At 45.6% G+C, this 23,939-nt stretch overlaps 1 protein-coding gene across 1 annotated transcript in view; it reads right to left on the bottom strand.

The window, feature by feature from the left end:
- Positions 1 to 7,297: 7,297 nt before the first annotated feature.
- Positions 7,298 to 23,939, bottom strand: part of LOC115146429 (transcription factor E2F2-like) — a 28,655-nt gene continuing 12,013 nt past the window's right edge. Inside the window, exons 2-6 of the mRNA XM_029688490.2 lie at positions 13,615 to 13,717; positions 11,687 to 11,906; positions 11,113 to 11,389; positions 10,214 to 10,433; positions 7,298 to 10,041 (exon numbers count right to left, since the gene is read on the bottom strand). Coding sequence (XP_029544350.1) covers positions 9,764 to 10,041; positions 10,214 to 10,433; positions 11,113 to 11,389; positions 11,687 to 11,906; positions 13,615 to 13,717 — 1,098 coding nt within the window. The 3' untranslated portion in view covers positions 7,298 to 9,763. The remainder of the gene's footprint in view (positions 10,042 to 10,213; positions 10,434 to 11,112; positions 11,390 to 11,686; positions 11,907 to 13,614; positions 13,718 to 23,939) is intronic.

Raw genomic sequence — 23,939 nt, 5'->3', positions numbered from 1 at the left:
TGTCGTTTGACTTAGCAAACGAGGATCGGATGTCGTCGACCTTCTTTTCAAAATGGTTGACGAAGTCATCTGCAGAGAGGGAGGAGGGGGAGGGGAGGAGGATTCAAGAGGGAGGAGGGGGGGGAAGGGGAGGAGGATTCAAGAGGGAGGAGAAGGTGGCAAAGAGCTTCCTAGGGTTAGAGGCAGATGCTTGGAATTTAGAGTGGTAGAAAGTGGCTTTAGCAGCAGAGACAGAGGAGGAAAATGTAGAGAGGAGGGAGTGAAAGGATGCCAGGTCCGCAGGGAGGCGAGTTTTCCTCCATTTCCGCTCGGCTGCCCGGAGCCCTGTTCTGTGAGCTCGCAATGAGTCGTCGAGCCACGGAGCGGGAGGGGAGGACCGAGCCGGCCTGGAGGATAGGGGGCATAGAGAGTCAAAGGATGCAGAAAGGGAGGAGAGGAGGGTTGAGGAGGCAGAATCAGGAGATAGGTTGGAGAAGGTTTGAGCAGAGGCAAGAGATAATAGGATGGAAGAGGAGAGAGTAGCGGGGAGAGAGAGCGAAGTTTGGGACGGCGCGATACCATCCAGTAGGGGCAGTGTGGGAAGTGTTGGATGAGAGCGAGAGGGAAAAGGATACAAGGTAGTGGTCGGAGACTTGGAGGAGTTGCAATGAGGTTAGTGGAGGAACAGCATCTAGTAAAGATGAGGTCGAGCGTATTGCCTGCCTTGTGAGTAGGGGGGAAGGTGAGAGGGTGAGGTCAAAAGAGGAGAGGAGTGGAAAGAAGGAGGCAGAGAGGAATGAGTCAAAGGTAGACGTGGGGAGGTTAAAGTCGCCCAGAACTGTGAGAGGTGAGCCGTCCTCAGGAAAGGAGCTTATCAAGGCATCAAGCTCATTGATGAACTCTCCGAGGGAACCTGGAGGCGATAAATGATAAGGATGTTAAGCTTGAAAGGGCTGGTAACTGTGACAGCATGGAATTCAAAGGAGGCGATAGACAGATGGGTAAGGGGAGAAAGAGAGAATGACCACTTGGGAGAGATGAGGATCCCGGTGCCACCACCCCGCTGACCAGAAGCTCTCGGGGTGTGCGAGAGCACGTGGGCGGACGAAGAGAGAGCAGTAGGAGTAGCGGTGTTGTCTGTGGTGATCCATGTTTCCGTCAGAGCCAAGAAGTCGAGGGACTGGAGGGAGGCATAGGCTGAGATGAACTCTGCCTTGTTGGCCGCAGATCGGCAGTTCCAGAGGCTACCGGAGACCTGGAACTCCACATGGGTCGTGCGCGCTGGGACCACCAGATTAGGGTGGCTGCGGCCATGCGGTGTGGAGCGTTTGTATGGTCTGTGCAGAGAGGAGAGAACAGGGATAGACAGACACATAGTTGACAGGCTAGAGAAGAGGCTACGCTAATGCAGAGGAGATTGGAATGACAAGTGGACTACACGTCTCGAATGTTCAGAAAGTTAAGCTTACGTAGCAAGAATCTAATTGACTAAAATGATTAAAATGATAGAGTACTGCTGGGGTAGGCTAGCTGCGTTGTTGACACTACCCTAATCAAGTCGTACCGTTGAGTGTGAAGTTTCTACAGTGCTGCTTATCGGGAGCTAGCTGGCTAGCTAGCAGTGTTGGTTACGTTACGTTGCGTTAGGAGAACGACAATAGCTGGCTAGCTAACCTAGAAAATCGCTCTAGACTACACAATTATCTTTGAAACAAAGACGGCTATGTAGCTAGCTATGTAGCTAGCTACGATCAAACAAATCACACCGTTGGGACTGTAATGAAATGAAATGAAAAAGTGATACTACCTGTGGAGCGACGCGGAATGCGACCGGAATGCGAAAGTTCTATTCAGTAGACGTTGGCTGGCTATTGGCTAGCTAGGAGTGTCTCCTACGTTAAGGACGACAAAATAGCTGGCTAGCTGACCTCGGTGAATTAAGATAATCACTCTAAGACTACACACTCTAAACTACACAATTATCTTGGATACGAAGACAGCAAAGACAACTATGTAGCTATCTAATACTACACTAATCAAGTCGTTCGGTTGAGTGTGATAGTTACTACAGTGCTACGGTAGCCGGTGAACGTATGCTAGCTGGCTAGCTGCTAGGCAGATAGGAGGGCGACGAAATACGATAATAACGCAATTATCACTCTAAGACTCCACACTCTAAGCTACACAATTATCTTGGATACGAAGACAGCAAAGACAACTATGTAGCTAGCTATGTAGCTAGCTAACACTACACTAATCAAGTCGTTCAGTTGAGTGTGATAGTTACTACAGTGCTACGGTAGCCGGTGAACGTATGCTAGCTGGCTAGCTGCTAGGCAGATAGGAGGGCGACGAAATACGATAATAACGCAATTATCACTCTAAGACTCCACACTCTAAGCTACACAATTATCTTGGATACGAAGACAGCAAAGACAACTATGTAGCTAGCTATGTAGCTAGCTAACACTACACTAATCAAGACGTTCAGTTGAGTGTGATAGTTACTACAGTGCTACAGTAGACGGTGAACGTGTTGGACAGATAGGAGACGACAGATAGGAGACGACGAAATACGATAATTACGCAATTATCTTTGATACAACGACGACTATGTAGCTAGCTAAGAGGAAATTGCTAAGATTAGACAAATCAGACCGTTGTACTATAATGAAATGTAATGAAAAAGTTATACAACCTGCAGACCGAAGCGCGGATGCGACCAGATCGCTCCAACCCGGAAGATGAGCACATCTAGACCCTATCTCATATTCCAGCCTTCTAGCCTGTCCTGTAATTCTCTCATACTCCAGCCTTCTAGCCTCTCCTGTAAGTCTCTCATACTCCAGCCTTCTAGCCTGTCCTGTACTGTCTCTCATACTCCAGCCTTCTAGCCTCTCCTGTAAGTCTCTCATATTCCAGCCTTCTAGCCTGTCCTGTAAGTCTCTCAGACTCCAGCCTTCTAGCCTCTCCTGTAAGTCTCTCATATTCCAGCCTTCTAGCCTGTCCTGTAAGTCTCTCATACTCCAGCCTTCTAGCCTGTCCTGTAAGTCTCTCATACTCCAGCCTTCTAGCCTGTCCTGTAAATCTCTCAGACTCCAGCCTTCTAGCCTGTCCTGTCTCTCAGACTCCAGCCTTCTAGCCTGTCCTGTAAGTCTCTCATACTCCAGCCTTCTAGCCTCTCCTGTAAGTCTCTCATACTCCAGCCTTCTAGCCTGTCCTGTAAGTCTCTCATACTCCAGCCTTCTAGCCTGTCCTGTAAGTCTCTCATACTCCAGCCTTCTAGCCTCTCCTGTAAGTCTCTCATACTCCAGTCTTCTAGCCTGTCCTGTACTGTCTCTCATACTCCAGCCTTCTAGCCTCTCCTGTAAGTCTCTCATATTCCAGCCTTCTAGCCTGTCCTGTAAGTCTCTCAGACTCCAGCCTTCTAGCCTCTCCTGTAAGTCTCTCATATTCCAGCCTTCTAGCCTGTCCTGTAAGTCTCTCATACTCCAGCCTTCTAGCCTGTCCTGTAAGTCTCTCATACTCCAGCCTTCTAGCCTCTCCTGTAAGTCTCTCATACTCCAGCCTTCTAGCCTGTCCTGTAAGTCTCTCATACTCCAGCCTTCTAGCCTGTCCTGTAAGTCTCTCATACTCCAGCCTTCTAGCCTGTCCTGTAAGTCTCTCATACTCCAGCCTTCTAGCCTGTCCTGTAAGTCTCTCATACTCCAGCCTTCTAGCCTGTCCTGTAAGTCTCTCATACTCCAGCCTTCTAGCCTCTCCTGTAAGTCTCTCATACTCCAGCCTTCTAGCCTGTCCTGTCTCTCATACTCCAGCCTTCTAGCCTGTCCTGTAAGTCTCTCATACTCCAGCCTTCTAGCCTGTCCTGTAAGTCTCTCATACTCCAGCCTTCTAGCCTGTCCTGTAAGTCTCTCATACTCCAGCCTTCTAGCCTGTCCTGTAAGTATCTCATACTCCAGCCTTCTAGCCTGTCCTGTCTCTCATACTCCAGCCTTCTAGCCAGTCCTGTAAGTCTCTCATACTCCAGCCTTCTAGCCTGTCCTGTAAGTCTCTCAGACTCCAGCCTTCTAGCCTGTCCTGTCTCTCATACTTCAGCCTTCTAGCCTGTCCTGTAAGTCTCTCATACTCCAGCCTCCTAGCCTGTCCTGTAAGTCTCTCATACTCCAGCCTTCTAGCCTGTCCTGTCTCTCATACTTCAGCCTTCTAGCCTCTCCTGTAAGTCTCTCATACTCCAGCCTTCTAGCCTGTCCTGTAAGTCTCTCATACTCCAGCCTTCTAGCCTGTCCTGTCTCTCATACTCCAGCCTTCTAGCCTCTCCTGTAAGTCTCTCATACTCCAGCCTTCTAGCCTGTCCTGTAAGTCTCTCATACTCCAGCCTTCTAGCCTGTCCTGTAAGTTTCTCAGACTCCAGCCTTCTAGCCTCTCCTGTAAGTCTCTCATGCAAAAGCCAAAAAGACACATGACTGGTGAATGAAACCACCAGAATGCATTCCCTTTTCCAGAATGGTTCCATGGTTTTCTTCATATTTATTTCTCCTTCATCCTCTACACTGCTTTGCTTTATCTTGGCCAGGTCGCAGTTGTAAATGAGAACTTGTTCTCAACTGGCCTTCCTGGTTCAATAAAGGTGAAATAACATTTTAAAATAAATAAATAAATTGCACACTAATGAGAGGAACACACCAGGACTTGCAGATTGACTAGATGTCAGACATTTAAAGATAGGAAGGTGGCCCATGCTACATTGTTCTTCGCTTACATTAGAAACACATGTTTTTCATCGTCTTTGGAGAGAGAATGATAGCAGTTAGGTCTCTGCCCAACACAGAAACACAGGGATCAACACCAATCAAATACACATTTCGTTTTAGCGCTATCTTAGCAGTAAAAGAAAGGTTACTTGGCCCGAGGTTGCTTGGCTACCGTGGCGGGGAAATTCAATTGTGTCCAGTTCCATCCTGACCCCTAACCCCTAACCCCTTGACATTAGCTTAATCTGCTATCTATTGTCCGCAGGTTCCCCCTGGCAACACACTAATGAGAGGAACACACCAGGACTTGCAGATTGACTGAATGTCAGCCATTTAAAGATAGGCAGGTGGCCCAGGCTACATTGTTCTTCACTTACATTAGAAACACAAGATAAACAAAGTATTAAAGGCCCAGTGCAGTCAGAAATTTGATTTTCTTGTGTTAAGCGTGTCTTTTTGGCTTTTGCATGACATTAGGAACAAAACATTAGGAACACCTGCTCTTTCCATGACATAGACTGACCAGGTGAATCCAGGTGAAAGCTATGATCCCTTATTGATGTCACTTGTTAAATACATTTCAACCAGTTTAGATGAAGGGGAGGAGACGGGTTAAAGAAGGATTTTTAAGCCGTGAGACATTTGAGACATGGATTGTGTGTATGTGTGCAATTCAGTAGGTGAATGAGCAAGACAAAAGATTTAAGGTCCTTTGAACGGGGTATGGTAGTAGGTGCCAGGCGCACCGTAAGTGAAAATACTTTGAAGTACTACTAAAATACTTCTTTGTGGTATCTGTACTTTACTATTTATATTTTTGACTACTTTTACTTTTACTTCACCACATTCTTTTAGAAAATATTGTAATTTTTACTCCATACATTTTCCTTGACAGCCAAAAGTACCTGTTACATTTTGAATGCTTAGCAGGACAGGATAAGTCCAATTCACACACTTATCAACCAAACATCCTTGGTCATCACTACTGCCCCTGTCCTGGGGAAACCGATATGCTAAACCGATATGCTTTGTTTGTAAATGATGCCTGAGTGTTGCAGTGTGCCCCTGGCTCTCCGTAAATAAATACAAAACTAGAAAATGGTGCCTTTTGGTTTGCTTAATATAAGGAATTTTAAATGATACTTTTACTTTTGATATATTTTAAATCAAATACTTTTAGACTTTTACTCATGTAGAATTTTACTGGGTGACTTTTACTTTTGTCATTTTCCATTAAGGTATCTTTACTTTTACTCAAGTTTGACAGTTGGTTACTTTTTCCACTGCTGTATTTACACAATATGAGGTTGGAATAATACTGTGAAATAGTGAAAATGAAGACAATGCCCTTTTAGTGTACGGTTCAGCCCGTTGTGGTGGGATGGACTTTTGGCTTGCCTGGTGACACACCAGACAGTAAATGAGTTAATAGACCAATAAGAAAGAGAGTTCCAAACATCTCTGCCAATAGCAACTAGTTTACAGTTGTCCCCTCCCCACTCAGACCACTCCCAGACAGTCCTAGCTAAATTATTGCTTGAGAAATGGCTCTTTGCTAAGAAGCTATTTTTGGTTTCTTTTTGACCATTTGAAAACAATCACAGGTAAGGTACTTGATTGTTAAAACCAGAAATGATTTGAGATTGAGATGAAATCTGCGTTGAACCTTTAAAGCTGAACCTTTATCAATCCTCGGATGTTTTTTCATCGTCTTTGGAGAGAGAATGATAGCAGTTAGGTCTCTGCCCAACACAGAAACACAGGAATCAACACCAATCAAATACACATTTCGTTTTAGCGCTTTCTTAGCAGTAAAAGAAAGGTTACTTGGTCACCATGGGGGGGAAATTCCATTGTGTCCAGTTCCATCGTAACCCCTGACCCCTTGACCTTAGCTTCATCTGCTATCTATTGTTTGCAGGTTTCCCCTGGCAACTTTCAAAGTCCAAAGAATGACTGTGGCTTTTTAATGTTTTTTTTTGTCCACCTGTCAGAGTAAGTTAATAGCTGTGTCAGTGTTGTTGTTACTGCTCATGTTGCCCTATTCAGTCAGCGTGTGGGAATGTCACAATTCATTGCATCAATGTGATGTTACCCTGAAAGTCCTCAGTCCTTGTGCCAAATTCGAACACAGAGAGATAGGCAAGTGCTTTCCAAGTAGTGGCATGTTTGCTCAAAATCAATTGGTGTCGGTGTTGTGGAGCTAAGACGCCCACACTGGAGATGCTGCTGGGTCATGGTACTACATTTCTATTCAAGTCTATGTTGATACTGACGTTTGTGTTTGAATCTGTTACCATGACATATTAACCAGAATTCTCTGCTTTGAGGAATCATTTGAAGCAAGTGTAAACAGGATTAGTTATTAGTTCATTAAGATTTTCTGATCAAACCTGGTTTAAGTATTGAACTAGGCAAACAACCCTACGGAAGGGAGTTTACTGCTTTCGTAGACAGAAAAGAACAATGAGATATCTTATCATTGACCTACATTGTGATGTCTGCCAAGACTACTGGCGCTGCCTGCCATAGCAAATCGATGAATGATGTCATAGGAAATGGACAGATTTGGCTTCAATACTTTATTTATTCAAACACAGCCCGATGTTACAAAATATTAAGTGCCGCATGTCATTCAGAGACAGTCGCTCTTTAACAATGGTCAGTATTAAACTTTCCAAATTGCTTCAGGAAAAAGATTATAAATACAAAATCAATTCTGTACAGTTACAAAAAAATAATACTCAATTTAAACAAAAAACTAAATTGTTGTATTCAAATTGTCTAAAAAAATATACACCTTTCTCACTCTTTCACACACACACAAAATATTCAAGTTTGTTAGGACAGGACAATTGACTTAAACCCACATTGTGGGAAGAGGCAGAAAATGCACCAAAATACAATTCACAAAAAAAAAAAAAAAAAAAAAAAAGAGTCCTCAAATGTGTCCAAATCCTTTAAACTCCTAGACTAGTGTTCATTAGAGCACACAATGGAAAACGTTTTAAAACACTTTGCAATGGGAAACAACCATCAGTGTTAGTTCCTCCGCGTTTCAGTACGTTTTGTTCCGTTTGGTGCCTAATGAACACAACTCAGTCTAAAGAGACCCAACTTTGACCTTGGGGTACCATTCCGTCTCTTTTCTCCAAGGGTTTAAACTACCACACACGTGGGGCTAAGCCTTCATTAACTAAAGAAAACAGAGAAAAGATATAACGTCCTCTTTGTTCCCTAGTGTGGGTTTGACAACACACAAACCACCATTGAATCAAAGACTTCATCTAGTTTCAGAAGAAGGGGGGATATGACGATTGCCCTCTATTTAATCTTAATGACTGACTAAATCAAAACACACATTAAAAACCAGATGTTGTCGTATATTATTACCCTTACTGGATCATTTCCTTGGAAATATATAGTCATTCAATACTACAAAGTCTCTTAACATTTACATTTTTAAAAAAATAAAAAAACACTATCAAATGTATCTTGATAGAGAAGCTTCAGGATGTGAAATCTAGCTGCCGATTCGCAAAGCAAAGCACGATACTGTAGTCAGTCACATATAGAATAGAATAGGGATTGGGTGGATAATATCCGTCACTAAAAAGACCCAGGAAGCATCCCAAATAGCACGTTATTCCCTATGGGCCTCTGGTCAAAAACATTTGGGCCGCGACGACCTGTGTCTTTGGCTATGGGTCCAGAACAGCTTCTAACTAACCTCTACGATGTGATGTGGACACATCCTGCCAAAGGACACAGAAGATTACACTACCTGACCGTCCAGAAAGCTTGAGGCTGGAGGCAATGACCAGGTCCCCAATATAAACAAATGCCTTGGGTATACCCAACAACTGCATTACCCATACTCCTACACCTTGTTGAAACACCATATTATGTTAGCACCAGAGACTCCCATGTTTGGTAACTGGGTCGTGTCCAACAGGGCACAACGTTTTGAAACGTTTTGCAACGGACAAAGAAAATCTACGTTCTTATTGGACACGTTCAGGTAGTGCCTCCCTGTTTTTTACTCCGAGTTCTATACATTTTCTTCCTTATGAACATGACCCTGGTTTAGCTTCACATACAATGATTCAAACCTGTAAAGCTGGCGAATTTAAGCTGACAATACAATGTTGTCCCCTAGTGGCCAAAGAGTGGTACTATAAACATTTTGTCTGGAAAAGACATTCCTGAGAGTTAATATAACACCCCCTACCCAAAATGCCCAAGTAGTTTTTTTGCGGGGTTTTTTGCTCATCAGATATGCATACAAAATGTGCTGTGTCTATATTTTTACACAGCACACATTACAATTTAAATGTGACGGATACGAACTGTCCGCTGTACAAATACACAAAACAAAAACGTTGAGAGCTTTATAAACTGAACACACACACACACACACACACACACACAAACACACACACACACCAGTGTCAATCCAGGCCCTACTCTGAATTCCAAACCACAAAGGTATAAAAATATATGTACAATTGACACAAAGAGACCCATTTTTTTCTGACAAATCATTAACGTGGAATAGACATGGCTAAAGCAAAGAGTTGATGGCTTCATGGTGTAACATTTCCTCCCTACCCCATACCCCTACAGAGGACACTCCTTCATGAATAGGGCCTGGAGTTTTCCCTGACCACTTATATCCTATTACAACTGGGGCCTGGAGGTTTTCCTGGTCAGGTCAATTACTATTTGTATTCATTCTATTTATTGATTCTGTTTGTATGGTCAAAACTAAGCTATAACTAGATGAACAAGTTTCTCCAGGTCACGCGATGTGGGAAGAACTCCTCGCCCTATTCGTGCAGATAGTCTACCCTCTCCCATCCCTCCTCTCCTTCCCTCTCTTCCTGAATCCCAAATCAACTGCTAGACCCTAAACCATAAGCACCTTCGACAGGGTTGCCCAGTGCCACTTTACACCTATCCAACCCTCTCAGATCTACTCAAGTGATTAGAATGTAGGGCTTGATTTAGGATTCAAAGTCTCTCTACGTCTCTCAGCTTCGCAGCAGGTCTCCCAGGTCGTAGGTGTCGAAGAAGTCGGACACGCCCTCACTGTCCTCCAGCCCCCATAGGTAGTCGTCGTGGTCGAGGGCCGGTGAGAAGCTGACGAAGGGGGCGTTGGGGTCAGGGGTAAACCCGGGTCCCGAGAGCTGGTCCTCTGTCATCTGGAGCATGCTGGGGGGAAGGCCCAGGAGACCTTCTACGTCAAGGAGGGTAGTGCTGCTGCTGGTGGAGGAGCTGGGGACCACCGGTGTTGGTCTGGAGAGTTCAGCTAGGAGAGAGAGAACGAGAGAGAAGAGAGAGAGAGAAGAGAACGAGAGAGAAAGAGAGGAGAGACAGAGAGAGAGAAAAGAGAGAGGAGAAACAGAGAGAGAGATTAGGTCAGTAAACCACATAATGTGGACCTTAGCTGTATCAATCACAAGTCCTCCAGTTCAGCTTACCCTCCATGGGCTCCTGCTTGACCTCCTGTTTGATGGTGGTGTACTGTGGTGGTGCCATGCCTGGGGAGGTGGTGGCCGTGTGACCCAGGGGGTGATGAGAGCACTCTTTCCTGGGGGTGGTGGTGCTCTTGACGGGGCTGGCATCCTCCAGGCCCTCCTCGGGACAGAGGTACACCTCGATGGGGCCGTTCTTACTCTTCAGGTAGATCTGTTGGGAGCCCTGAGGGTACGGGACAATGGGAAGCTCATGTTAATACAATGTTGTTACTCATTTAATCACAGTAGGAAAGCAACGTAATGTAAAGTGTTGCCTGCAACTGCATTATATACAGTGAGGCCAATGCAACATATGTGAAAATACATTTAGTTAAAGTCATGATAAAAACATTACAGAGGCTAGTACATTGGCAGACTGAATCCACTAATACAGCTGTAGACGAGCAACAAATAGTGCAGTAATTGCAAAAAATGGGTCCTTCATCAAGACAAGACGTGGGCCGTAATGTAAGTAGTTGTACGAGAGGAAACCACATGAAACGGTTTGGTAAGACTGTTAGACACATCCTCCTACACCAGCCCCCCCCAAAAGCTTTGATGATAAACATGTACCCCTTGGGGTCCCGAGGACCGAGTTTGGGAAACGCTGACCTAAACCATACGGCCTTTATTTAGACCAAGTAAATCACTGAGAACAAATGATCTTCTTACAATAACGACCTGGAACTATATATCAATCCAGTATAATGTGTCGGGAACTACGTCAGTCTGATTTGTAATACTTTACTCCTTGTCTTTTTTTAATTTCTTAAACGAAAGCAGAAATAGGCTAGCCGATCCGCTCCGGTGTTAACGACACCTTAACAGCCAGCTCCGTGTATCTATGACCGTTGACCACTCACCCCTGAGGACTCTGGGACCTCCAGCTTGGTTTCTGACGGGGCCTTGACAGCGATGACCGTCTGGTCCTGCAGACGGGCTATGGACCTGATGTCCTGGTAGGTAACGTAGCCTAGCCGCTGGTTGTCTCTGTGTTCGGTCAGCTCCTTGATCTGAGCACTACTGGACGTGATCAGGTCATCCAAGGCCTTCTCAGCCCTCTCCAGCTCACCCAGCTCCCGCCGCAGGGCACGTGACTTCTCCCCGCTGCTGGCCGAGCCCTCGAACACACCGCCCACCCTGGCAGGCAACGGACACATATTTTACATGATCAGCCACCTGGAGTTACTAGATAATGTACGTGTTTGAGATGGCCTACATTGCAGTGGGATATGTTACTGATTCCGTGCCATGCTTTGCTCAAACTACTGATTGACTCAAACACGCTGAATAGGATCTGTACGTCACAGTACAGGTATGGTTTGAACCTATTACCATATTGTTAACCCTCCAATTAGACCCAGCGATGAGAAGCTACTTGTTCTAGGGATACTTTGCTAAGTGTACTTGTCCACTTCTCCTTAGTGTGCTACTCACAACCACTGGATGTTGTTCTTGGACTTCTTGCGGATCAGCTGCACGCCTTCCAGCACGTTGGTGATGTCATAGATGCGTCTCTTCTGCACCTCGAGGACCTCGGTGGCCCAGTTGAGGTCCAGCACGCCGTCAGGTGACTCGCTCAGCAGGCCAACAAACTTCTTGGTCAGCAAACCAAGCGAGGTGTCGTAGCGCGTCCGCTCACCAGGAGACTTGGGCGCTGAGGGTCATAGGTCATAGAAGTGAGACGTGTTAGGGAATGCAGGAGCAGGGCAATTATGATATGCCTATATATTTTTTAAATCTAGGTACAGTATAGGTCAAAAGTTTGGACACACCTACTCAATCAAATGTTGTTATTTATTTTTTTACTATTTTCTACATTGTAGAATAATAGTGAATATATCAAAACTATGAAATAACAGTTATGGAATCATGTAGTAACCAAAAAGGTGTTAAACAAATCAAAATATATTTTATATTTGAGATTCTTCAAAGTAGCCACCCTTTGCCTTGATGGTAACTTTTTTGGTTACTACATGATTCCATATGTGTTATTTCATAGTTTTGATGTCTTCACTATTATTCTACAATGTAGAAAATATAAAAAATAACGAACATTTGAATAAGTAGATGTGTCCAAACCTTTGACTGGTACTGTAATACACATGTACGATCATATCTGTATATGGGGATGTTGACTGGAAAAGATTGATGGATGGATGGATCGATGGCTGGGTGGATGGGGGTGGATGGATGGGTGGATTGATGGGTGGATGGATTGATGGGTGGATTGATGGATGGATGGATGGATGGGTGGATTGATGGGTGGATGGATTGATGGGTGGATTGATGGATGGATGGGTGGATTGATGGGTGGATGGATTGATGGGTGGCTTGATGGATGGATGGATTGATGGGTGGATTGATGGATGGATGGGTGGATGGATGGATGGTGTTGATGGATTGATGGGTGGGTGGATTGATGGATGGATGGATGGATGGATGGGTGGATTGATGGGTGGATGGATGGGTGGATTGATGGATGGATGGATGGATTGATGGGTGGATTGATGGATGGATGGGGTGGATGGGTGGATGGATGGGTGGATTGATGGGTGGATGGATAGTGTTGATGTGTTGATGTTGTGTCGCTTTATGCAAACCATCCCTTATTTGAGAATGAAGAAACATTAAAGTAGGAGGCAGTGCTTATGAAGAAATGTTAAAGTAGGAGGCAGTGCTTATGAAGAAATGTTAAAGTAGAAGGCAGTGCTTATGAAGAAACGTTAAAGTAGGAGGCAGTGCTAAAGTAGGAGGCAGTGCTTATGAAGAAACGTTAAAGTAGGAGGCAGTGCTTATGAAGAAACATTAAAGTAGGAGGCAGTGCTTATGAAGAAACGTTAAAGTAGGAGGCAGTGCTTATGAAGAAATGTTAAAGTAGGAGGCAGTGCTTATGAAGAAACGTTAAAGTAGGAGGCAGTGCTTATGAAGAAACGTTAAAGTAGGAGGCAGTGCTTATGAAGAAATGTTAAAGTAGGAGGCAGTGCTTATGAAGAAACGTTAAAGTAGGAGGCAGTGCTTATGAAGAAATGTTAAAGTAGGAGGCAGTGCTTATGAAGAAACGTTAAAGTAGGAGGCAGTGCTTATGAAGAAACGTTAAAGTAGGAGGCAGTGCTTATGAAGAAACATTAAAGTAGGAGGCAGTGCTTATGAAGAAACATTAAAGTAGGAGGCAGTGCTTATGAAGAAATGTTAAAGTAGGAGGCAGTGCTTATGAAGAAACATTAAAGTAGGAGGCAGTGCTTATGAAGAAACATTAAAGTAGGAGGCAGTGCTTATGAAGAAATGTTAAAGTAGAAGGCAGTGCTTATGAAGAAACGTTAAAGTAGGGGCCATTGCTTTTTCTCATTGATGCAGATACTTACTTTTGGGACTTGGATGACTGGCTGCGGCTGTGCTCCCCTTCCCTTTAGGGGTCCTGAAGTCAGGGAGGTAGAGTGGGTCCTCCAGATCCAGCTTTCTCTTGGCCTATGGGGGGGGATAAAGAAGAGGGGGGGGATAAAGTAATTTCTCCTGCAGGGACAAAGGGGTTAAAGACAGCTTCAGACAGAGTATGTGTCCCAATAATATGTAATTTCTCCTGCAGTGTAATGCCCTCACGTTCACTCAGACTTCCCACATTGTCAAAGATTTCTAAAAATCCATTGTCACTTCTGACGCAGGCATAGGCTAGAGAGTTTTCTTAAACCAATCATTTCCTTTCAAAGAAAAGTGAACAAGAGCAGGGACAAAGACCCTCACATTGTCTAAGACTTCTAAAGACCCTCACATTGTCTAAGACTTCTAAATGCCCTCTCATTGTCAGACTTCTAAATGCCCTCACATTGTCAGACTTCTAAATGCCCTCACATTGTCAGACTTCTAAAGACCCTCACATTGTCAAAGATTTCTAAAAACCCTCACATTGTCAGACTTCTAAATACCCTCACATTGTCAGACTTCTAAATGCCCTCACATTGTCAGACTTCTAAAGACCCTCACATTGTCAAAGACTTCTAAATGCCCTCACATTGTCAGACTTCTAAAGACCCTCACACTGTCAGACTTCTAAATACCCTCACATTGTCAGACTTCTAAATACCCTCACATTGTCAGACTTCTAAAGACCCTCACATTGTCAAAGATTTCTAAAAACCCTCACATTGTCAGACTTCTAAATACCCTCACATTGTCAGACTTCTAAATGCCCTCACATTGTCAGACTTCTAAAGACCCTCACATTGTCAGACTTCTAAAGAACCTCACATTGTCAGACTTCTAAAGACCCTCACATTGTCAGACTTCTAAATGCCCTCACATTGTCAGACTTCTAAAGACCCTCACATTGTCAGACTTCTAAAGACCCTCACATTGTCAGACTTCTGTCACATTGTCAGACTTCTAAAAACCTCACATTGTCAGCCCTCACATTGTCTAAAGACATTCTAAAGACACCCTCACATTGTCAAAGACTTCTAAAAACCCTCACATTGTCAGACTTCTAAAGACCCTCACATTGTCAGACTTCTAAATGCCCTCTCATTGTCAGACTTCTAAAGACCCTCACATTGTCCTCTAAATGCCCTCACATTGTCAGACTTCTAAAGCCCTCACATTGTCAGACTTCTAAAGCCCTCACATTGTCAGACTTCTAAAGAACCCTCACATTGTCAGACTTCTAAATGCCCTCACATTGTCAAAGACTTCTAAAGCCCTCACATTGTCCCTAAAACCCTCACATTGTCAGACTTCTAAATGCCCTCATTGTCAGACTTCTAAATGCCCTCACATTGTCAGACTTCTAAAAATGCCCTCACATTGTCAGACTTCTAAATGCCCTCACATTGTCAGACTTCTAAAATTGTCAGACTTCTAAATGCCCTCACATTGTCAGACTTCTTGACCCTCACATTGTCAGACTTCTAAATTGTCAGACCCTCACATTGTCAGACTTCTAAATGCCCTCACATTGTCAGACTTCTAAATGACCCTCACATTATCAGACTTCTAAATGCCCTCACACTGTCAGACTTCTAATGCCCTCACATTGTCAGACTTCTAAATGCCCTCACAAGACTTCCCTCACATTGTCAGACTTCTAAAAATGTCAGACTTCCATTGTCAGACTTCTAAATGCCCTCACATTGTCAGAGTTCATTGTCAGACTTCTAAATGCCCTCACATTGTCAGACTTCTAAATGCCCTCACATTGTCAGACTTCTAAATGCCCTCACATTGTCAGACTTCTAAATGCCCTCACATTGTCAGAGTTCTAAATGCCCTCACATTGTCAGAGTTCTAAATGCCCTCACATTGTCAGACTTCTAAATGCCCTCACATTGTCTTCTAAATGCCCTCATTGTCATAAATGCCCTCATTGACATTTCAGACTTCTAAATGCCCTCACATTGTCAGACTTCTAAATGCCCTCACATTGTCAGAGTTCTAAATGCCCTCACATTGTCAGACTTCTAAATGCCCTCACATTGTCAGAGTTCTAAATGCCCTCACATTGTCAGAGTTCTAAATGCTTCCACAGGCTTCCCATCCAAAACAGTTCGGAACAGGTTGTGAATATATTATGACAACTTTTCGTTTTTTGGTGGGCTGTTCGGGCAAACAAAACATTTTCTAGAGGGAAACCGAAGTCGGCAGCCGAGGTCTACGCCCCCTCGTCGGAGATTGGTCAACAGTAGGGATTTTTAAATTATGTAAATGCCTGTTGTCATTCAACGACAGACGACTCGTCCTCATGCACATTTTTTCACTTGAGAAATACTGCACCAAACATCCTAGTCAGATGCAAAATTACCTCACTAAGATCTCCTCTGCAAAAATGTCAAAGTTAATGACAGATGTCTTGAAGTAGCTTTTTTAAGGAAGTGTATACTGGCTACGGTGTCTCAAAATGGACAAAAAGTACTATTGCTGCTTTTTCCCCCCTCATTTTTCGAGCGAAGGTCTTTTAAGACAGTATGTAGCACACTTGGTCTAGGAGCCAGCAGAACTAACGCATGCTGACGCCTTCAGGGAGGTAGTGTGTGTGTGTGTGTGTGTGTGTGTGTGTGGGGGAGCACTGCCCGCCAAACACCAGGAAATCCCTGGACTCACTCAACTCACCAACCCCATCCCCCCACTTCCTCCTCCTTTCACCCATGACTGCATCACTCCTTCTTTAGCCCTCTTCTTTCTCCAGTAAACACACAGGCAGCCTGACCAATACACACACACACACACACACACACCTACTAGGAGGTCCACTGCTACCACACACACGGTTATTTTTTTATTTCACCTTTATTTAACCAGGTAGGCCAGTTGAGAACAAGTTCTCATTTACAACTACAACCTGGCCAAGATAAAGCAAAGCAGTGCGACACAAAAAACAACAGAGTTACACATGGAATAAACAAGCGTACAGTCAATAACACAATAGGAAAAAAATGAAAGTCTATATACAGTGTGTGAAAACGGTGTGAGGAGGTAAGGCAATAAATAGGCCATAGTAGCAGAGTAATTACAATTTAGCAAATTAACACTGTTATGATAAATAGCAGATGATGATGTGCAAGTAGAAATACTGGTGTGCAAAAGAGCAGAAAAGTTCATTAAAACAATATGGGGATGAGGTAGGTAGATTGGATGGGCTATTTACAGATGGGCTGTGTACAGCAGCAGCGATCGGTTAGCTGCTCAGATAGCTGATGTTTAAAGTTAGTGAGGGAAATATAAGTCTCCAACTTCAGTGATTTTTGCAATTCGTTCCAGTCATGGGTATGGACACACACACACTGCTATGGACACACAAACACGGCTATGGACACACACACACTGTTATGGACACACACACACTGTTATGGACACACACACACTGTTATGGACACACACACACTGTTATGGACACACACACACTGCTATGGACACACACACACTGCTATGGACACCTGTCCTACACACACCACTCCTCCTCTGACTCACCTCCAGATACGGACGGACACACCGGCCAACTGATCCCCACCACACACCATACTACTCTGGGGTTGATCTGGCTGACTGGTGGGGTTTGTCTGGAAGTCTGTACTATACGCCATGTGTGAGTGGTTTCAGTCTAAAGAGATGTGTGTGTGTGAGCGCTATTACTACATTGTGGTGAATGCACCAATTTGTAAGTCGCTCTGGATAAGAGCGTCTGCTAAATGACTTAAATGTAAAATGTAAATGACACACACATACTGTTATGGACACACACACACTGCTATGGACACACACACACTGCTATGGACACACACACACTGCTATGGACACACACACACTGTTATGGACACACACACACTGCTATGGACACACACACACTGTTATGGACACACACTCGGGTATGGACACACACACAAACACTGTTATGGACACACACTCACACTGCTATGGACACAAATACACACTGTTATGGACACACACACACACTGCTATGGACACAAATACACACTGCTATGGACACACACACACACACTGCTATGGACACAAATACACACTGTTATGGACACACACACACACACACACACACACACACACACACACACTGCTATGGACACACACACACACACACACTGCTATGGACACACACACACACACACAGTTATGGACACACACACACACTCAGTTATGGACACACACACAGACTCGGGTATGGACACACACACAGACTCGGGTATGGACACACACACACACTCGGGTATGGACACACACTCGGGTATGGACACACACACAAACACTGTTATGGACACACACACACACACTGCTATGGACACAAATACACACTGTTATGGACACACACACACACACACTGCTATGGACACACACACACACACTGCTATGGACACACACACACACACACAGTTATGGACACACACACACACTCGGTTATGGACACATACACAGACTCGGGTATGGACACACACACACACTCGGGTATGGACACACACTCGGTTATGGACACAAACACACACTCAGTTATGGACACAAACACACACTCGGTTATGGACACAAACACACACACGGTTATGGACACACACTCGGTTATGGACACAAACACACACTCAGTTATGGACACACACACACACATTCGGTTATGGACACAAACACACACTCGGTTATGTACACACACACACACACGGTTATGGACACACACTCGGTTATGGACAGACACACACACTCGGTTATGGACACAAACGCACACTTGGTTATGGACACACACTCGGTTATGGACACACACTCGGTTATGGACACACACACACACTTGGTTATGGACACACACTTGGTTATGGACACACACTCGGTTATGGACACACACACGTTATGGACACACACTCAGTTATGGACACACACACGGTTATGGACACACACACACACACACGGTTATGGACACACACTCGGTTATGTACACACACACACACACGGTTATGGACACACACACGGTTATGGACACACACTCGGTTATGGACACACACTCGGTTATGGACACACACTCGGTTATGGACACACACACGGTTATGGACACACACACGGTTATGGACACACACTCGGTTATTACATTTACATTACATTTAAGTCATTTAGCAGACGCTCTTATCCAGAGCGACTTACAAATTGGTGCGTTCACCTTAAGACATCCAGTGGAACAGCCACTTTACAATAGTGCATCTAAATCTTTTAAGGGGGGGTGAGAAGGATTACTTTATCCTATCCTAGGTATTCCTGAAAGAGGTGGGGTTTCAGGTGTCTCCGGAAGGTGGTGATTGACTCCGCTGTCCTGGCGTCGTGAGGGAGTTTGTTCCACCATTGGGGGCCAGACAGCGAACAGTTTTGACTGGGCTGCGGGGACACTTCCTCAGTGGTAGGGAGGCGAGCAGGCCAGAGGTGGATGAACGCAGTGCCCTTGTTTGGGTGTAGGGCCTGATCAGAGCCTGGAGGTACTGAGGTGCCGTTCCCCTCACAGCTCCGTAGGCAAGCACCATGGTCTTGTAGCGGACACGAGCTTCAACTGGAAGCCAGTGGAGAGAGCGGAGGAGCGGGGTGACGTGAGAGAACTTGGGAAGGTTGAACACCAGACGGGCTGCGGCGTTCTGGATGAGTTGTAGGGTTTAATGGCACAGGCAGGAGCCCAGCCAACAGCGAGTTGCAGTAATCCAGACGGGAGATGACAAGTGCCTGGATTAGGACCTGCGCTGCTTCCTGTGTGAGGCAGGGTCGTACTCTGTGGATGTTGTAGAGCATGAACCTACAAGAACGGGCCACCGCCTTGATGTTAGTTGAGAACGACAGGGTGTTGTCCAGGATCACGCCAAGGTTATGGACACACACTCGGTTATGGACACACACTCGGTTATGGACACACACACGGTTATGGACACACACACGGTTATGGACACACACACGGTTATGGACACACACTCGGTTATGGACACACACTCGGTTATGGACACACACTCGGTTATGGACACACACACGGTTATGGACACACACTCGGTTATGGACACACACTCGGTTATGGACACACACACGGTTATGGACACACACTCGGTTATGGACACACACTCGGTTATGGACACACACTCGGTTATGGACACACACACGGTTATGGACACACACTCGGTTATGGACACACACTCGGTTATGGACACACTCGGTTATGGACACACACATATCCAATTTGACAACACATTTATTAATCACAACCAGACCTGTACAGTGCACCATTGTCCCCAAACTGCATGAAGCCCCTCGACCAACACACACCACCTCTTAAAAAAGAAAAAAAGAAGAAAAAAAGAATACTCTACACACTCCTGACTGAACTAGCTAACGAGGCATAGGATTTCATCCAGATGGTCATGCTGTATGTAATTAGTAACTCCCGCTTGGAGGCACATACACACCTCCCCCAAACCCTCTTTATCCCTCTCCCATTTTCTCAATCTCTCCCCACTTCGTCTTCTACCCCTCTCACAGATAGGGACGGCAGGGTAGCCTAATGGTTAGAGCGGTGGACTAGTAACCGGAAGGTTGCAAGTTCAAACCCCCGACAAGGTACTAATCTGTCGTTCTGCCCCTGAAAAGGTGTCCAGTTAACCCACTGTTCCTAGGCCGTCATTGAAGTCTTAACTGACTTGCCTGGTTAAACACAACACCATATTACATCAATGATGTGCTCCATCACCCCCATATTACATTAATGATGTGCTCCATCACCCCTCATATTGCATCAATGATGTGCTCCATCACCCCCAACACATTAATGATGTGCTCCATCACCCCTCATATTGCATCAACCTCCCCTCCATCACACCCCATAATGCATCAATGGTTTGCTCCATCACCCTCATATTGCATCAACCTCCCCAACACACATCACCCCTCATATTACATTAATGATTTGCTCCATCACCCCCATATTACATTAATGACATCACCCTCATATTGCATCAATGATGTGCTCCATCCCAACACACAATGTGCTCCACCCCCATATTGCAGCAATGGATTCTCCATCCTCCCATCACACACAACACCCCATAATGCAGCAACCTCCCCAACACACAACACCCCATAATGCAGCAATGGTTTGCTCCAACCTCCCCAACACACACACCTGCAGCAACCTCCCCAACACACAACACCCCATAATGCAGCAATGGTTTGCTCCAACCTCCCCAACACACAACACCCCATAATGCAGCAACCTCCCCAACACACAACACCCCCATAATGCAGCAATGGTTTCTCCAACCTCCCCAACACACAACACCCCATAATGCAGCAACCTCCCCAACACACAACACCCCATAATGCAGCAATGGTTTGCTCCAACCTCCCCAACACACAACACCCCCAGAAATGGTTTGCTCCAACCTCCCCAACACACAACACCCCCATAATGCAGCAACCTCCCCAACACACAACACCCCATAATGCAGCAATGGTTTGCTCCCCAACCTCCCCAACACACAACACCCCCATAATGCAGCAACTCCCCAACACACAACACCCCCATAATGCAGCAATGGTTTACTCCAACCTCCCCAACACACAACACCCCATAATGCAGCAACCTCCCCAGCACACAACACCCCCATAATGCAGCAATGGTTTGCAACCTCCCCAACACACAACACCCCATAATGCAGCAATGGTTTGCACCAACCTCCCCAACACACAACCTCCCCCCATAATGCAGCAACCTCCCCAACACACAACACCCCATAATGCAGCAATGGTTTGCTCCAACCTCCCCAGCACACAACACCCCATAATGCAGCAACCTCCCCAACACACAACACCCCCATAATGCAGCAATGGTTTGCTCCAACCTCCCCAACACACAACACCCCATAATGCTCCAACCTCCCCAACACACAACACCCCCATAATGCAGCAACCTCCCCAACACACAACACCCCATAATGCAGCAAGCTCCAACCTCCCCAACACACAACACCCCATAATGCAGCAACCTCCCCAACACACAACACCCCCATAATGCAGCAACCTCCCCAACACACAACACCCCATAATGCAGCAATGGTTTCCCCAACACACAACACCCCATAATGCAGCAACCTCCCCAACACACAACACCCCCATAATGCAGCAATGGTTTGCTCCAACCTCCCAACACACAACACCCCCATAATGCAGCAACCTCCCCAACACACAACACCCCATAATGCAGCAACCTCCCCAACACACAACACCCCCATAATGCAGCAACCTCCCCAACACACAACACCCCATAATGCAGCAACCTCCCCAACACACAACACCCCCATAATGCAACAACCTCCCCAACACACAACACCCCCATAATGCAGCAACCTCCCCAACACACAACAACCCCATAATGCAGCAATGGTTTGCTCCAACCTCCCCAACACACAACACCCCCATAATGCAGCAATGGTTTGCTCCAACCTCCCAACACACAACACCCCCATAATGCAGCAATGGTTTGCTCCAACCTCCCCAACACACAACACCCCCATAATGCAGCAACCTCCCCAACACACAACACCCCCATAATGCACAACCTCCCCAACACACAACACCCCATAATGCAGCAACCTCCCCAACACACAACACCCCATAATGCAGCAATGGTTTGCTCCAACCTCCCCAACACACAACACCCCCATAATGCAGCAACCTCCCCAACACACAACACCCCCATAATGCAGCAACCTCCCCAACACACAACACCCCATAATGCAGCAATGGTTTGCTCCAACCTCCCCACACACAACACCCCCATAATGCTCCAACCTCCCCAACACACAACACCCCCATAATGCTCCAACCTCCCCAACACACAACACCCCCATAATGCAACAACCTCCCCAACACACAACACCCCCATAATGCAGCAACCTCCCCAACACACAACAACCCCATAATGCAACAATGGTTTGCTCCAACCTCCCCAACACACAACACCCCCATATTGCAGCAATGGTTTGCTCCAACCTCCCCAACACACAACACCCCCATAATGCAGCAATGGTTTGCTCCAACCTCCCCAACACACAACACCCCCATAATGCAGCAATGGTATGCTCCAACCTCCCCAACACACACTAAAATGAGTTCAGTGGCAGTGGGGGACGCCTGCCCTGGGAGCACCACAGGTACTGGAGGGAGACAGAAAGGGAGGGAGACAGAAAGGGTAGGGGGTTTTACCCCCCCCCCAGCTGTGTTCTCTCACACACACACACACACGTCTTCAAGCCACAAATCACTATATGTGATGACCTGGCGCTGCATTAAACCCTGTGTACGACTACCCAGTGACGTCATTACAGTACAACTAGATACACAGAGGTGTAGTTACTCATTTGTAGTTTACTTGAGTTCTCATTTGTAGTTTTCTTAACTAGTAATGTGTAGTTTTTTTAAGTACTCATTTGTAGTTTTAACTTTCAACTATGGTCTTTGTTGCACTGGTTCTCTTTTCTCACCATGTTGTAACCATGGCTACAAACTGACAAGGGAGATTCTGGAAAAGCAGCTATGGTGTTCCCATACTGCAGGCCATACATAGGAGGCTGTAGGTCCAGAGGTTTCCTGTCATTACACAGGGTCGGGAAAAACTCCTGGCCCTAAGTAAACCATACTGTACTGATCCTTGATCAGCACTCCTACTCCGAGATGCTTTGTGAATTTGGGCCCCGAGAGGAGGCTGGAGAATGTGAACAGCTCGTGGATTTGGACAGAAACATGGCACGGGGGAAGAAAGGTGTCATTGTCGCTCTGTCCTCCACCACATGTCCCATCCGTCTGTTAGTGACATCTGTGGCAGCCGCACACAGCAGGCGGCAGGGAGGCCACAAGAGAACCTGCCTAATCCTTATAGCACACGTGCACACACACAAGTTCACTTTGGGAGCACTAACTCAGACCTACTACATAGTCTATTTACTGTCCTTGTCACCTTCACCATGACAACCAATAACTGTGTTTTAATTACAGCAACTTGGTAGTGAAGCAAACATTTGTAGTCTACCAGTGCTACTTATGGTAACAATACATTTGTAGTTTACCAGCCGTACTTATGCTAACAATACATTTGTAGTCTACCAGTGCTACTTATGCTAACAATACATTTGTAGTCTACCAGTGCTACTTATGGTAACAATACATTTGTAGTCTACCAGTGCTACTTATG

The sequence above is a fragment of the Oncorhynchus nerka genome, linkage group LG18, assembly GCF_034236695.1.
Source record: "Oncorhynchus nerka isolate Pitt River linkage group LG18, Oner_Uvic_2.0, whole genome shotgun sequence".
Taxonomy (NCBI): Eukaryota; Metazoa; Chordata; class Actinopteri; order Salmoniformes; family Salmonidae; genus Oncorhynchus; species Oncorhynchus nerka.
The sequence above is the reverse complement of the archived record's forward strand: the minus strand, read 5'-3'. Positions and strand labels throughout refer to the sequence as shown.